The 16,096-nt window shown below is 55.1% G+C and overlaps 5 protein-coding genes across 5 annotated transcripts; 3 read left to right on the top strand and 2 right to left on the bottom strand.

Moving 5' to 3' along the window:
* Positions 1-318: 318 nt before the first annotated feature.
* Positions 319-2,052, top strand: A1O7_08804 (prolyl-tRNA synthetase; the record flags this gene model as incomplete). The annotated part of the gene is made up of 1 exon (XM_007762793.1): positions 319-2,052. One exon carries the CDS (start codon positions 319-321, stop codon positions 2,050-2,052), a length of 1,734 nt encoding a protein of 577 aa, XP_007760983.1.
* Positions 2,053-2,863: 811 nt separating this feature from the next.
* Positions 2,864-4,146, top strand: A1O7_08803 (uncharacterized protein; the record flags this gene model as incomplete). Its single annotated transcript, XM_007762792.1, has 2 exons — positions 2,864-3,095; positions 3,176-4,146. The coding sequence occupies 2 exons, from the start codon at positions 2,864-2,866 to the stop codon at positions 4,144-4,146; spliced, it is 1,203 nt and encodes a 400-aa protein (XP_007760982.1).
* Positions 4,147-4,700: 554 nt separating this feature from the next.
* A1O7_08802 (uncharacterized protein) lies at positions 4,701-10,139 on the bottom strand (the record flags this gene model as incomplete). Its single annotated transcript, XM_007762791.1, has 1 exon — positions 4,701-10,139. The coding sequence occupies one exon, from the start codon at positions 10,137-10,139 to the stop codon at positions 4,701-4,703; it is 5,439 nt and encodes a 1,812-aa protein (XP_007760981.1).
* A 545-nt stretch (positions 10,140-10,684) lies between these two features.
* Positions 10,685-12,820, top strand: A1O7_08801 (uncharacterized protein; the record flags this gene model as incomplete). Its single annotated transcript, XM_007762790.1, has 1 exon — positions 10,685-12,820. The coding sequence occupies one exon, from the start codon at positions 10,685-10,687 to the stop codon at positions 12,818-12,820; it is 2,136 nt and encodes a 711-aa protein (XP_007760980.1).
* An 827-nt stretch (positions 12,821-13,647) lies between these two features.
* On the bottom strand, positions 13,648-15,678 carry A1O7_08800 (uncharacterized protein; the record flags this gene model as incomplete). The annotated part of the gene is made up of 1 exon (XM_007762789.1): positions 13,648-15,678. One exon carries the CDS (start codon positions 15,676-15,678, stop codon positions 13,648-13,650), a length of 2,031 nt encoding a protein of 676 aa, XP_007760979.1.
* Positions 15,679-16,096: the final 418 nt, after the last annotated feature.

The following is a 16,096-nucleotide window of genomic DNA, read 5'->3' as shown; positions in this document are numbered from 1 at the left end:
CCAGTTTCATTTGGCCATCAGTTCATCAGGTCGGGACACGCGACTTATCAACTGAAGACGCGCCAAACATGCCAAGGAATATTTGCTCCCGTGTCACGGGATTGATCCCCACCTCGACTTTCGACTCACAATCGCGTCGGCGGGGCTGGACTGCGGACATTTGGTTGTGTGTCAGGTCACCAAAGAGTGAGAAATCCATTGTCCCCCAACTCTTCACCGTGCGAGGCACTCACCCAGCGGTTGAAGGTGGCTGTTGAGCGCAATCCACCTCTGATCAATTTACCATTCGCTTTTCTGTAACGACAAGCCCTTGACCAAATGTCGCACTCCAGAAACCCCTCCAAGACCGAAATTCCTACGCGCGAGAAAGAGCCGAAAACCGAGAGTGAAGGCAAAATGGGGAAGGCGAAACCTGAAAAGCCGATTGGCAAGCAAGAAGCTAAGATGCCTCAGAAAGCAGGAGGTGGAGGAAAGAAGAAGAAGATGGAGGGCGCCGCCCTGATAGGCATTGATGTCTCCAAGGACGTCGATTTCCCAGAGTGGTACCAGCAAGTGCTGCTCAAGGGAGACATGCTCGACTACTACGATATTTCCGGGTGCTATATCCTCAAGCCAGCCTCTCAATACGTCTGGGACGAAGTCCGAGCTTGGTTCGACTCGAGGATCAAGAAGATGGGGGTCAAGAACTGCTCCTTCCCACTGTTCGTCTCCGAGGAGGTTCTGAATCGCGAAAAGTCCCACATCGAAGGCTTCGCTGCTGAGGTTGCTTGGGTCACCCACGGGGGTAGCACTAAGCTGGAGAAGAAGATCGCGATCCGCCCTACTTCCGAAACCGTCATGTACCCATACTATGCCAAATGGATCCAGAGCCACCGCGACCTCCCTCTGAAGCTCAATCAATGGAACTCGGTCGTGCGATGGGAATTCAAGCATCCTCAGCCGTTCTTACGTACTCGAGAGTTTCACTGGCAAGAAGGCCATACGGCGCACCTGACTGAACAAGAGGCCGGCAAGGAGGTGCTGGAGATCCTTGACCTTTATGCCGGAGTCTACGAAGAGCTGCTGGCGGTGCCGGTTATGAAGGGCAAGAAGACAGACAAGGAGAGATTCGCCGGAGGCCTGTATACGACAACCGTCGAAGGATACATTCCAGCCACGGGTCGGGGCATCCAGGGAGGCACATCGCATTGCTTGGGTCAGAACTTCAGCAAGATGTTCGGCATCACGGTCCAGGATCCCAACGCGAAGACGGAAGAAGACAAGAAGAACCAACTGTTTGTGTGGCAAAATTCTTGGGGTTTGTCGACTCGAGTCATCGGCGTCATGGTCATGATTCATGGTGATGATCGGGGTCTGGTGCTCCCTCCTCGAGTCGTCGAAACTCAGGTTGTTATTGTCCCCGTTGGAGTGACGGCCAAGACCACCGAAGAAGACAGAGAGGCACTGTACAAGGAGATTGATGGACTTGTAGAAGTGCTCAAGGCCGTCAAGATCCGGGTCCAAGCTGACTCCCGAGAGGGATACTCTCCGGGGTGGAAATTCAATGACTGGGAGTTGAAGGGTGTCCCGCTGCGCCTTGAGTTTGGACCGGGAGAGAGTAAGGGCCATTTTGTCACGACGTCCCGTCGAGACCTTCCTAAAGCCGAGAGCAAAGGTCAGATCGCTATCAGTGAACTCAACACGGCAGTTCCCGAGCTCCTGGACACCATCCAGAAGGATCTTTACGACCGAGCCGATGCCAAATTCAGGTCACATATCAAGAAAATCACAGACTGGGAAGAATTCGTCCCGGCATTGAACGACAAGAATGTCATTTTGATCCCCCACTGCCTGACGGAGCCTTGCGAGGACCAAATCAAAGATATGAGCGCACGCAAAGCTGAGGAACAAAGCGGTGTTGCCCAAGATGATCGTGCTCCGAGTATGGGTGCAAAGAGTCTTTGCATTCCGTTCGATCAGCCTGAAGGGATTGAGAAGGGAGTCACCAAGTGCACCAATCCTCAGTGCTCGAATCTCGCCGAGAAATGGTGCTTGTTCGGCCGGTCATACTAGGGGGCACGCGACAACGCAGCCTTGGTCGAGCACCGTTTGCATCCAACGCAGTTCTAGATGCGGTCAGGTCGTGGCACGCATAGTTTTGACTCACGACCAGTGGGTCAGGCGCACTCAACACCACACCCATCACTTGACGTGTGCAAGTGTCTACTGTGTAAGAAGAGTCGAGGCTTGGTTAGCTTTACCGAGAATACAATTGCGACAGCCCGCGAGGCTTGTTATGGTTGGTTCTCTGATCAGGAACAGGGCAAGATCAACCATGAGCCCAATCGCGGCGGTCTCTGTATCAGCAGTCGCTATCAGGGGGCGCTTGGCACTGTGTCAAACCCCTCTTACGATAAGCCCAGGCACGGGAGGGGAGGATTGTACCCATCGTCGATGCTGAGCGACGATGGAGATGAGTACAAAACCAGCGTGACGCCTACTCCGTAGTCATCGATCGTTCACCATCCTCTCGGGCCAGTGCCTCTGAAGAACATGTCCACGTGCCCGTCTCAAACTCCTGCTAATTAATATCCACCCCGTCGCCCCTCGTCACCTCCGATATTCTTCCCCTCGTATTATTATTTTTTTCCCCTCGCCCTCTGCCTGGTGCTGTAGGTCCCCAGGTGGCAGCCCGCTTGGTTCCAGGCGGCGCTCCTTTTCTTCTTTTCGGGCCACGCGCTGCCCGCCCGCGTGCTACCCTAGAGTTTTTGTCACTTTGGATTCGGGGGCCACGCGAGCTTGTGGCCCGCCGTTGCCGCTGGTTCGGTGCTTTGCTTGAACATGCCAATGCCAGTTTTGGCAGCGTCACCGAATTTTGTTCTCGATGGGCCGGCACCATCAGAATCACCACCACCCCCTTCGTCTTCCTGACCACCTCTACCTCTCTCCTCCCTCGCCGCCAAGCCCTGCCTTCTCCGCCGCGACTGCGCCCACTTCGCTCCTCGCGGTCAAGTCGGCCATATTCTTGGCCACTTCGACTTCCCTGTTCCAGGAGGTTGGGCGCTCCCGGGCTTTCGCGATCCGTGACCGCATCCCCGGGTTCAAAACTTCTGCCGGTGAGCAAGCACACCACACGACAATAGTAAGAGTATCGCACTGGAAACAGCTCTCTAACAGATCATCTGCCCAAACACAGCTTTCTTCACCACCCTCCGAGCAAACTTGATCCTCCTCGACCTCGAACATACCTCGTCCGTCGCAAATCCTCCAGACATCCTCCACCCAGCGGACTGGACGAGTCCAGGGAATTCAGGCACTCTCAATTCTACTGCCCCCTCACCACAGTGCCACTCCTACTGGCATTCAGAAATGGCCAACAATGACGACGACTCCACCGTTGCCGCACTCGCCTCGCTCCCCGAGCTCACGACCAAGCCTGCCGCGACCGACGACGACCGCGTCGAAGCCCTGCACCTGATCGCCGACTCGGTCGCCCAACAACGCCAACTGGCCTCCACGGCCATCATATTCCACCCCCTCACACTCTGCGCGCTGGTCCTGCTCTTCGGCCTGGCCTACCAGAACCTCTACAAGGGGTCGTACTCGGACTGGGCACTCGTCGGGACCACCTCGGCGGGTATCCTCATGGCCGTGCTCATCACCGTGAGGTGGCTCACGGGCGGGTACATCTTCGAGGCCGAGCGGGTGGGGACGTGGAAGTGGCTCGACGAAGGGCGCGGTGGCGGTGACTCCCACTCCGACACCGAGATAGTCGGCTCGCACGACGACATCCTCCTCACACGCTACGGCGACGAAGTCATCGGGGCGATCGTCCTGCGCGGCGTTCGCGACCCGTCACCCGGCGGCGGCAGATCACGCAAAAATGCAGCCCCCACCGTCGGGCAGATCCGCGCGTGGACGGTGAAGCGCCGCTACCGCCGCAAGGGCATTGGGCAGGGCCTGCTGGAGGAAGCCGTCGCGTGCTGTCGAGACAAAGGTTGGCAAGGGCCGGAGTTTGCCGAGAAGCACGCCAACTCGGCGAAGCTCGTGCATCCTACGTTTAGCGGCGGCTTCACTAAGCGCGAGAGGCAGGCAAGGGAGATGCTGCAGAGGGTGATTGAAGAGCAGGGCACCAGTACTGCTGGGGGGAAGAAAGGCAGGAGATGAAGACGGTTACCGTTGCCCGTGGGATTGACTCCCTATTGACCTTGTTGGCATTGTTGGCAGCGATGGATTTACACGAATTTCTCAGACTACTACTATTACTCATATCTTAGAAAGAGATATATATATATACCCTGGGGATACCCTGGAGGAGAGGACCAGGGACGATATTGCGGCTGATGCGGCCGATGGTTGGATACAGTGGATCCCCTGGAGGCGAGGACTTGAGACGATATTCTGGCTAATGCAGTCGATGCTTGGATATGTTAGATACCCTGGAGGCGAGGACCTGGGACGATATTGCCCCCTAACGCGGTCGATACTTGGATAGATACCCCTTTGGCGGATAAATGACAGATTCTCACGCTAAATTCATTCTCTGGACAAAAACAATATCGCCGAGCAAGGCTAATGATGAGCTTACTGGTGCCGGGTGAGTGCTGATGCCAGTGGCTGATAATGTACTCCGTATCTACGTTCTACTTGGGTGTCTTCTATGCACGAACAGTCTCCATCACGTAGGCGACTCCCACCATAAACCTTCCTCATTCCCCATCCTAGTCACTCGATTTCGCATTTGCGTTCTCCTTGACCCACGCGGCGGCCCTGGCCTTGACAGCCTCGACGCGCCTCTCGTCCCCCTTGTCCGTCTCAAACCGATCCCAGCGCTTGAAGAAACTCCTCGCCTGCTTGGGCTTCAACTTGAGTGTGAAGATGCGCTCAAACGTAGCCCGGACTTGCTCGTCGTCCTTGGTGACATTCATCTCCAGATCGAGCAGCACGTCGAAGAGATCCACGCGCTTGGGGAACGCAGCAATCAGGCCCTCGAACAAGGTGCGGCCCCGCTCGGGCAGGCCGTGCGCGGACGTGAACTCCAGGCGGGCGAACGACTTTGTCGTCTCAAAGTGCGTGAATTTGGGAAGCGTCTGCAGGGCGCGGGCGTGGAGTGCGTGCGCCTTTTCGCGACCGGTGTTGTCGCCCATCTTGTCGAGCAGGAAGGACGCGTAGTTGACCCAGACTTTGGGGTCCTGGGCGAATTTCTTGATCATGCGTTCGAACAGGTCGGTCGCCTTGCCGAACTTGCCCTCTTTGATGTAGATGCTGGCCAGACGGGCGTGAATCTCCTGCTGGTCATTCACTTCACATGCTCTACGGAACGTCTCCTCTTCGACATTTTCGTCGTCGCCGAAGTGGACCTCCAAATTGAGCAGAGCTACCCATACGTTGAACTTCTCGTCCTCGAGTCCGACGGTGATGGTGCGGAGGGCGCGTTCTCCGATTGCTCGCGCGGCGTCAATGTCGCCCAAATCGAGGTGGAAGGCCATGTACCGGAGCCAGAGGACGGAGTTGTCGGGCTCAGCAAGGAGAAGGCGCTCGAAATCGTCGGCAGATTGAGGACCGTTGACATCCAGGTCGGCGGTGCGGTCCACGTCCATGGTTGGCTGGTTCTTTTTCTTCTTGGGCTTTTTCTTGGGAGTATCGGCGTCGGAGTCGGATGCTTCTGCGAGACGCTTGCTCGAAGTTGCTGGTGCAGGTCGAAGACCCGTCCAGTCGAAACCGCCGACGGAGAGAGCTGTGCTTTTCGAAGCCTCTGCGGACATGGCTGTGGCTCCGTCTTCATCTTCATCTTCGGTGTCGTTGATATCTGGGTGGATTTGTATGTCTAACATGTCTGAAACCTCGTCGTCTCCACCCACATGGCTGTCATCGTCCCCCAACTCGGGTTCATCTACCTCGTCGTCGGACCCACTATCATCGGCCTCGGCGTCCGGCATTTCGGCGTCGAGAATTGCGCCACCTTGGCTCTCAGAGTCAGCGTCGCTTTCTGCCTCCTCCTCAGTGGGATCGTTAAAATAGGACGCTTTCATGCCAAAGTTGACCTTGCGAGTCGCAGGATCCAGTTTCAGCACTTTGGCTTTCACTTTGTCTCCTACTGCGAATAGGTTGCCGGGATCTTCGACTCGCTGCTCGGCGATTTCACTGCGGTGACACAGCCCACGGATTTTCTCAGAGTTGTCCACAAGGATGAAGACACCGAAGGGTTGGACATTGACAACTTGGCCCGTCACGAGATCCCCGACCTTCAAGGCGTTAAACGTGATAGGCAGCTTGAAATCGGGCTTCAGAGCTGACTCTTTCAAGCTCATCTGAATCTGCCCAGAAGCCTCGTCAACCATGATGACCCGGCCTCTGACTAGTTGATCCCGCTGGAAATGGTCCTTCCATTCTTTGAGATAGCTGTCTGACAGATTGCTGATCCGAACAAACGCTACCACGCCACGGCCAAGTGTAACGAAGACCCCCTGGTCGCTCACATTCTTGACGAACCCGCGAACAATATCGTTGACGGCGACTCGATTGACAGAGGCGATCTCTCGATCCACGACTCCCATCGAAGAGCTGAGGACTTTTGAGGGTCTTGTTGAGAGGCTAACCCTCTTGTTTGGTACATCGACAGCCACGATGGTGACTCGAATGATATCGTTCTTCTGGTATTTGGCAGCATTGGCTTCGTCGTAGTTGTCTGCCATGTCGACCAACTCGACTGAGCCAGCGACGTGCTCACTGAGTTGGACGAAGATATTACGATCGGTGACTTTGGTGACCCGACCTGGAAGGACAAGCCCCAGGGCAATATTACCGTAGTCCAGTGAGCCTGCAGTACCGTCGGACCGGGCTGTTAAGTCCAGATGTCCCTTCTCAGGATCGACGGCGAGGACGCGAACGCGCACGGCGGAGCCCAAAGGGAAGTTGCGAGGCAAGTTAGCGGCCAGAGACAAATCGTCCGCGATATCAATGGTCCGAATCCTGCCACGAATAGTAGGCGAGATGTTGACCCAGACACAGTCGTCGGTGATATTATTGACGAAGGCGACGTGAGATGACCCCACCGTCATATCTTGCAACGCCAACTGGGGCAGCTTCTCGGTCGCGATCGAGCTTGGTTTGCATGTCAGCTCAAAGACGGTATTCTTCCCCTTCCGATGCGTAAGGGGGAGGAACCGATGGTTTCTTGTGTCATGGGCACCAAGCACACGAACGGTCAATTCCAGCTGCGGATAGAACGGCTTCAGCGGCTTTTTCCTGTCCTTGATGTCCTTCCACTCGTCGAAGACTTCTGAGACGTCAATGCGTCCTTGTACGTCCTTTGCTAGCTCGACGTTGATTTGGGTGTCCTTGACTGAGATAACTTTAGCTTTTGTTTTCATGCCGACTGAGACATCAGTGACAATCGTGAGGCTGGCATCGACGGGATTCACAAGTTTGAACGAGGCCGGCTCCGTGGGTGGGACCTCAGACTTCGTCACTGGACCAGCTTCACGCATTGTTAGCCAGAACCTGGGCGCGGCACCCTTATACTCGATGTTGAGCACTTTGGCCGTAACGGGTTGCATCTCGGTCATGCCGAAGTTCTCCTGGTCTTCACTCTCCTCAGATACTTGACTTCTGGGAATGAGGCCAGTGATGCCAGCAGCAAAGCCCACAAACACGCCGTCTTCTGTGATGTTCTTGACGTATCCAGTCACCACGACACCAAGTTGTAATTGCTCATAACCTTTGAGAAACATGCCGGCCCGTGTTGCGCTGACCAGGCTCCGTTTGTTCGAGATCAGCACAATTCGTCGTTTTGGCTGCACCTGAAGAATGAGGATGCTTTCCAGCGTTTGGTTGACGCGGATATTGCTGAAGGCGGATTGCCTTTTTTTCAGCGACCCATCGGCGACATGGTCCAGGGTAAGCCGTGCAATGGCGTCGTTTTCTTCCAAGCGCAACAGAATATCATTCTCGGACTTTTCGAAAACGGTGCCATTAGTGATGATACCCGGAAGCAGGCGAGACAGCGAGCTTTCAATCGACGCATTTGATCGGTTGATGTCTCTACACGACAGGGTCATGCGCTTCTCGGCAGCGTTGATGCTGAGAGCGCTCACCGAAACGACTTGGCCCACCCGAAAGTGGTCTCTCGCGTCTTTGATGTAGGCTTCGCTCATCTCGGACACAGGGAGAAAGCCCTTGACAGATCCAAAAAAGCGAACAACTGCGCCGAGCGCGTCAACCTTTGCCAGTGTCCCTACCGTAGAATCTCCGACCTCAATATCCTCAAACCGCAGCCAAGCTTTCTGGTCATTGGTAACGAGGGCTTTCTTTAGGGTGAGTCGAAGGCGGCGCCGGGCAGGATTGCTGGTCAGAACTCTGGCAGTAACGGCTTGACCGGCTCTAAACTTCTTCTCCGGATGATCCAGCTTGACATTAGACAGATGCAACTTGGGAACAAAGCCTGTTATACCTTCCGCAAGTATCACTAACAGGCCTTCAACTCCACTTTCTCCGATCACCAGTTTCTCGATTGTTCCTTTGACCACTGCACCAAGAGGGACGTCTTCATACCGCAGGAATGGTTGTTGAAGCACGCTCTCTTGGAGCGAGACGATGTAGAGGTTGTCCACCGGGTTGAATTCGAGTACCCGCGCCTTGTGCTCAGACCCAAGTTTGAAGGAACCACTGAGCTCAGAAATAGCGTCCAGCTTCTTGTCTGACAACCGGGATAAGTGAGCAAAGCCAATGTTTTGCTCGTCTAACTGCAGATAGACGCCCAGACCCGGCTCAACACGAATCACGGAGGCAGCCTCGATAGTAGACGATAATGCAAGTCTTCCAGCACCCGCGTCGGTCGACTCTGGGACATCCGTCAAGTCCAGAATATTCCTCAGCACTGAGAACCCCAGCTTTTTATTGTCTGAAAGAGGAAAATTGTAAATGATGCGACCGGCAATCTTCTTTCCAACCTGGAATTTCGCAAGGAAGGCTTCCCTGTCTCGGAAAGAACCGGAGTGTAAAACATCAGCAGTCACGTCCAGCATCCCCATAATCTTTCCGCTAAGCCCGGCCTCGGTCATGGTGCTAATAAGGATTTCGGCTTTGGTACCGGGGAGAAACGTGTCGACGGAAGGGGCAGTCTTGAGCGCAGCCGACTTGGAGAGGTCAGCGGAAAGCTTGACGACCTTGTTGTCGGAGCCGGCGTCCAGTACATGGCATAGAAAAACAGCACCAGTTTTGATGTCCGGAAGAGACCAGCCGCTTGGTAATTGTTTGCTGGGGACGAAGCCACGGACATGGTCATCTTCAAGTGAGACATCGACCGCCAAGCCGTGGTCTTCGACACTACTCACTGAAGCCTGTACTGTGGCACCAATGGCGAGATTCGGACGATTCAGGCCTGCATTGGTCAAGGCCGGTTCCACAGATAATTCAATTCGCTTTCGTGCCGACGACGTCTGTCCTCGCCTCTCCTGCTCGGTAGAAGTGACGGCCACTCGTAAATATTGACCGAGGTGGAAGTAGTTGGTCAAGGAGATATCGTCATCCTCCTCTTCCTCATCGTCGCTGTTGTCCCTTTCATCGTCATTCTTCTCGAGCAGACCCTGGATTTTGTCGCTCAACTGTGGGGAGATGGCGGTCAAGGGCACATACCCCACGAGATTGTTGGGCAATGCGACGGTCAGAGTTCGCGGGCTTATGAATGTGATCTGGGCGAGGATGAGGGAGGCAGTAGTGATTCGTTTGTAGCTCAGGCCTCCGATTTGAACTTCTGCTTTCGTTCTGACCGCAGCAGAGTCGGGCTTCTTCTTGCCTTTCGTTCGTTGCCGCTCGCGCCGCTTCGGCTGTATCTCGGATTTCACCTTCTCACCCTTATCACTCTCACTATCGAGCGCTCTATCCACGCCTCCGAAGAGATCCTCTGTCGGCTTCTGTTCTCGATCCGCATCTCGTGCTGCCTCGGCTCGGATTTGCTTTCGTTCCAAGGGAGTCAGCAGACTTGCACCACCCCGAGGGAAAGCAGGTTGTTCTTTCGTAAGAACCGAGGCTTGTTTCGGCTTCTGGTCTTTTTTTTGTTCCTTGACAGAAGCCTCTGCCTTCGAGCTGAGATCCGTCTTTGGTCTCTTGCTGGGCTGTTTGCTAGGGGCTGCTTCAGGTTTGCGCTTCGCGGAAGCCATTTTGAGGAGGGAGCAATATTTGTCGTGCAGTCTTAGCACATCAGCGGTGTGTGTGTCTGCTTATCCACGACAGCCTCAACCAGCGTGGAATCGCAGGAACTGGCAGCAAACAAAATTTTGGATCGAGTTGCGGGCTGCGGAGCAAACTCATGCAGAAATTCCTTTCCGCCAATCAGCATTCAGCTAGCGGCGTGGAGTAGCCGTTGGTGGTTAGGCTCGCCTAAACGCCGGGTAGAGCCCTCCTCGCCCCTAAGCTTTAACTGGAATTGGCCGGCAACGCGCCGGTCGGCACGTTCACGCGTACCGCGAAGCTACGCGAGGCTGGTCTTCAACGTCAGAGCTTCCATTCATCTACTTCGGACCTACCACTTCAGCCATATCTTGCCACCCAGCAGCTTCCATCTCTACCACAGCTCCTGCATACTCCGCTCGTCCTCGCCCGTCTCTCGCTATCGACCACTATGAGCTTGTCTACTTGAGCCAGATGAGCAATCGCCCATCAGTGTTAGAATTATATCTCCGGTCATCCAGAACCTGCAATCGCAATGGAGCAGACTACGCCGGAGAGACGTGTCCGCTTGGACAAGTTACCTGCTCCGCCCACCGAAGCCAGAAGTCCTCGTCGGAGTAGCCGCGTAAAGAAGAACCCTTCTATCACACCGAACCGCTTCCACAAATTCTTCCATCCCAGACTACAAGACACCAAGAACAAGTCAGTCCGGACGTCTCGAAAAGCCTTGCAGAAGTTGTCCGCAGCAAACCTTAACAGCCGTCCCAAGGGCAACCAAGTCACATTCGCAGCGGACGAGGGAGACGGACCGCCTGCAAAGAAGAGACGACTTTCCTTCAGCTCCATACCCTCAATTCCTTCTTCGCCGGTCACGAAATCACCTGCCAACCGAGCTAATGCACGGGATACGGGAGGGGGCTCGATAGGGATAAAGGGCTCTGTCGGGACATGCCTTGGGTTGAACGAGGACGACGACGCCGACGAAGATGAGGACGAAGAAGATGACGAGTATTTGGGCGAACACGAATTAGCATATCGGCCACGAACGACTAGGTACCCATCTCTCAGCAGCTCTGCGGGTTACCTGTCCAGGCAAATAGGTGCTAGAGGGTTTCTTCGGCAGGCCAACGACAGCAAACTGTGGCAGCATGAGACGGGAAGCTTCTATACCCTTCCAGACGACGTCTTCACCAACTCTACCAACACCACACGGGAACGATCATTGCCCTTCTGCGCGACGAGCTTCCATCAGCAAGAGTCTGTCGCTATTGGGAACGAAGATGGCCAAATCGAGATATACCGAGCGTGGCCACATGTGGAGGGTTATGATGGCTCTCTCAAGTTCGAAGGTCGAATGATCCCTCACGACAACGCCATCATGGATATGCAGTTTTCGCCAGACGACCATTTCCTCGCTACGGCGTCCGGGGACCAGACCTGCCGTATCATCGACATGAACACCCGTACCGGCACGCATACGCTGGTTGGCCATGTTGGCTCTATCAAAAATGTGCGATGGCAACCTGCTTCGGGCAACAAGATACTGGCGACGTGTTCTCGAGACGGAAGCGTGTGTCTGTGGGATCTACGCTGTGCACAAAACGCCTTGGGATCGTTAAAGGTGAAGCCCCTGACGCGCTCACCGCACTTTCTCAATAACAGCAGAGAAGTCGAACCTCAAACCGAGATTGTCGGCGCGCATACGCCCTGGGACAAGGTCAAGCTGATGAACAGCAAGCGTCCGTCTGTTCCATTATCTTCGAAAGCCGACTTTGCAGTTACAGCCTGCGCATTTATTAGCAACACTCGTCCGCATATGTTGGCGACGGCTTCCGAGCACAACGCTATCATCAAGCTATGGGACCTGCGAGCGTCGTACAAGCAGCGATCAGGTCGACCAACTCCTGTTTCAGCGACAGCAGAGCCCAAGAGTCACGAGCTTACCCGGCCCTTCGGCGTCACGTCCATAGTGATGAGCACGGATGGCTCAAGACTCTACACTCTTTGCCGGGACAATACCATCTATGCTTACTCCACCGCCCATCTTGTCCTTGGCGGCTCACCAGAAATGAATTTATCCTCAATCCAAGCGATCAAAGGCTCTCGCAGCGCTGGCGCGGGCCTGGGTCCATTGTATGGCTTCCGCCACGAGAAACTGCGCCTCGGGTCATTCTACGATAAACTTTCCCTACGCCCTAAGACAGACGAGCACACGGAACTGCTGGCTGCAGGCACAGGCGAGGATTGCGCCGTCCTCTTCCCCACCGACGAACGATACCTCGCGAAAGCTGCTCGAACACCTTTCTCAACCACCGCCTCAAGTGCATCAAACCACCTCCCCCACCCTTCTCTCGCACAACGCGCTGCTGCCTCGAGAAAGCCGACTTCTTTTACCTACAGCACTGCCTTGCACAGCAGCGATCCAGGGGCCACGCCTATGTATTACCATGGCACTCCCCTCATCAACGGCCACAGGAAGGAAGTCACCTGCTGCGCGTGGATCCCAGGCAATGGGCAACTCGTCACCATAGCGGACGATTACGTCGCCCGATGCTGGTATGAGGATGACCTCACTAAAGCACGAGAGCTGAGGTCGAACACGGGACGCGACGTGGCGCGGGTGAAAAGCGGATGGGCGGCCGTTGTAGCAGGATGGGATGAGGAGGACTAGGTCGGTCATTGATCATTGCTAGTCAGGGGCTGCTGGGAATACGAGACGTGTGGCAAGGCCCTAGAAAGGAGTCGAATTGCCAGCGGAGAGCTGTTTGGCTGTGAGAGAAATTGACTAGGTGGGAAGTGCTTCTGACCATGGTGGGAGCCAAGGGACAATCTGTCCTTGCTTTCTATCAACCAGGCACGCCATCAAGGTACGATGTCCTGCATTTGCATGAGTTCAGGCCAGAGCAGAGCGGCGTCAAACCCGGCGTTTTCTTGGTTTCCAACTGCCGGGCAATCGAGCGTTGTGAAGTAACGAGGCAGGAGTATTCTTCTTGCAGCCACGACGAGAAGAATGAACACCGAGATCAAATTCAGAGCCATTCATTTCTTGAATTCAGCGTCTTCGGATCAAGCCATCCCTCAAAGGCGGTTCTGTACTGTATTCCATTTACCGACTTTTATGCGTCGGGGACGCTACGCTATGCGTACGTACATACGCTCTATGACTTATGCAATACAATGCCATGCCATGCGATGCCGATGCTTATTCCAACGCCAATGTGAATGCCTGACTCCCATCGCATGCGTCCAACGCAGCAGATAATCATACTCGCACAGCTCCCATCCGACGCGAATACAATGCCCCATGGCCGATGGCCAGTGGCCGAGTCGAGATCCCACCCAGCTGGGTACGTGAAGCAGATGTCGTGAATCATGAGCCAATAACCATTTAATTTCGTCCCGTCTTTCCTCTTCCTTTCCAATCAATCCCCCTTCCTTTGTCCAACAGCGCACCAAAACCACAGCGATGATAGTAATAGCCATCTTCGCCTCTGGATATCAATGGCGCGCGGCTGCTCCACACGTACATTCCCGTATCGCCCTCTTCAGGTCGGCATTCTCCTGAAGGAGCTTGTAATTCTCCTCCTCGACGCGCATGAGCTCGGCCTTTAAGTGCTCTACACTTCGCTGCGGCTCGGGTCCCCCCACCTTGATAGGCGGCGATGAAGGCGGATGAGAAAGTCCCTGCGGTTCCGTAGGGGATCGCAAACCCTGGGGCGCACCGCCCGGAGCGGTCCGCACGCGCAGCTTTTTGCTGCTTAGCAGACCGCTCATGTTGGGCCGGGGACTCGCACTTGCGGTGGAACGGTTCGTTGTGCTGATGCTCGAGCCGGAGGTTGGGGGTCTCTTGACCGATCCAAAGGACAGGGCCGACGATGAGGTGAGGGGCCTGTTCTCGTCGTTGCGAGGCTGCGTCGGCATCTGCATCTGCATCTGCATATTGTTTGCTTGTTCGGGGTCTTGTTCGGCAAGGACCGTGGCGAGACCGGGCCGCGTGGTCTTTGTGCGCCGGCTGAGACTTCGACCGAGGCTGGGGAAGAGGCGCGGTCCGTCGCGCTCTTTCAAATTTCCCGTCAGGGCGGGAGCTTCGCGGATTGTGCCGTTCGATCGTGTCAGGCCGGAGAGCAGTTTGGAGGGAGAGAGGCCCTTCTTTTTGGCTTCATGCTCGATGCGGAGAGAGTCTAGGATTGTTGATGCCGCGGGCTCCATTTCGCAGATTTCGGCAATGATCTTGCGCGCTTTTTCGAGCGTGCGGATGGCCACCGTAAAATTCGAGGGCACGTGCGGGAGCATGCTGTCGATGTAAAGGCCGTATCGCGAGATACGTTGCGCTGGCTCCATAAGCAGGGACGGTACCTGTTGGATTGATGTCGTGCCTTCCTTCAGAAACTGGTCGAGGTTGGACGAGACCTGAGAATGCAGGTCGAGGTACTCTCTGTAGGGCATAGGGAATTTTGGGAAATGGGCCAGAAGGATCTTGGCAAAGCTGAGCACGCCCATGGGATCTTTGGCATTCTGCAGAAGCTGTGGGTTTGACTGAGCCGAGTCCAGGAAAGTTATGGCCGCATCTTCCGAGTTGTGCAATGCTGTCTCAATGTCGTCCAGGAATGCAATATTCAGGTCCCTGATCTGATCCAACAGCGACGGGAATTGAAGCATAGCGTTCATAGCCTTATGGTTGCCTTTGCTCGAAAACTTGGAGCTCAACGACTTGGGTGTCCGCCCTTGGTTGGTGACCAATTCGATCAACTGCTGGAGACGGGTGATGTATCGATCTTCGGTATCCACAAACTCGCACATCTTGAACCGTAGCGACTCTACCTGTTGAACCGAGTGCTTCGGATCTACCGTGCTGCTTGCTTTTCGATGTCCGGGAGAAGATATGGACGGAGTGCGCCTAGCTTGTCCACTGGCTATCCTCTTTGATGGAGTGAATGCCTGGCCAACACGACTGGTGCCATGATTACCAGGGTCCTGCGGCAAGAACGAGGGCCGTGTCTTTCTGATCGATGCTAGCGGCCTGAGGGGTGTCTGCGGGCTCGGTGGTCGTTCCTTGGAAAACGGGCGCAGCGCCTCAATGATCTCTTCAGTATTGATGACCCTGCTCATCCGGCAGGCAACTTGGGCTGCATGTGTTTGTCCCCACTTCATCGCTATTCCATGGTGGGCATTCTCTTCATCTATTGCGTTCTTGACTTCGGGTGGGACTTCGGAGAAGTACCTGCAAAGCGCAAAGGCGATACCCCTGTAGACGTCATCCCGTTGTTTGTCCTCGGGTAGCTTGTGGACTGCAGAGTAGTAACTGCTGTTGGGAGCGACGGAGAAGGCTCCGTAGCTTTTGAAGCCGGCAGCGGAGAGGACGGTCGTCCGGATTCGGGATGTTGAAGCTAGTGAGCCAACAGCTTGAACTGGGAAGTAGAAGACGAGTATTCGTGGAAGGTAGGGAGGATCTTCTGCATAGTAAATGGTGGGTGTCTCTCCAGGACTGAGTATGGCCGAGAGAGCGGCCAGGTTGCCTGACTTTGACATGACGATCGAAGCGAGGTGGAGGTGGAGGCGGAGGTGCCAAAGGAAGAATGTATGTATATGTGGGTCGGTCAAGCTGGAACGGAAGCAGCACGGACGATCATCATCGGAGGCGATGTCGCACAACGCGATTTAGAGAGTCAATATTCACTGTCGATGCATAGAAGCGCGTGGCATAACTGTGCTGGGTATGAAGAAGCTGCTGGCGTGTCGAGATCTTAGCGAAGCTCCAAAGTGCGCGTATCTTTATTTACTCTTTGCCCATTCAGGTTAGCGCATCCGGCCACATTCTTCCGTGCCGGAAGCTGACACAATTCTCTCTGTTCTTCTTCCTCCGTCCTTCACTCTCGGGTGAGACAGGATCAGTCCACTGCAGTCGGCTCTTGTTCGATTATTGATACCTGGAGGTGCGGAAGCTCCA

Source organism: Cladophialophora yegresii (genome assembly GCF_000585515.1).
Source record: "Cladophialophora yegresii CBS 114405 chromosome Unknown aczIN-supercont1.6, whole genome shotgun sequence".
NCBI classification, from domain to species: domain Eukaryota; kingdom Fungi; phylum Ascomycota; class Eurotiomycetes; order Chaetothyriales; family Herpotrichiellaceae; genus Cladophialophora; species Cladophialophora yegresii.
This window is presented reverse-complemented; position numbering and strand designations above follow the sequence as displayed.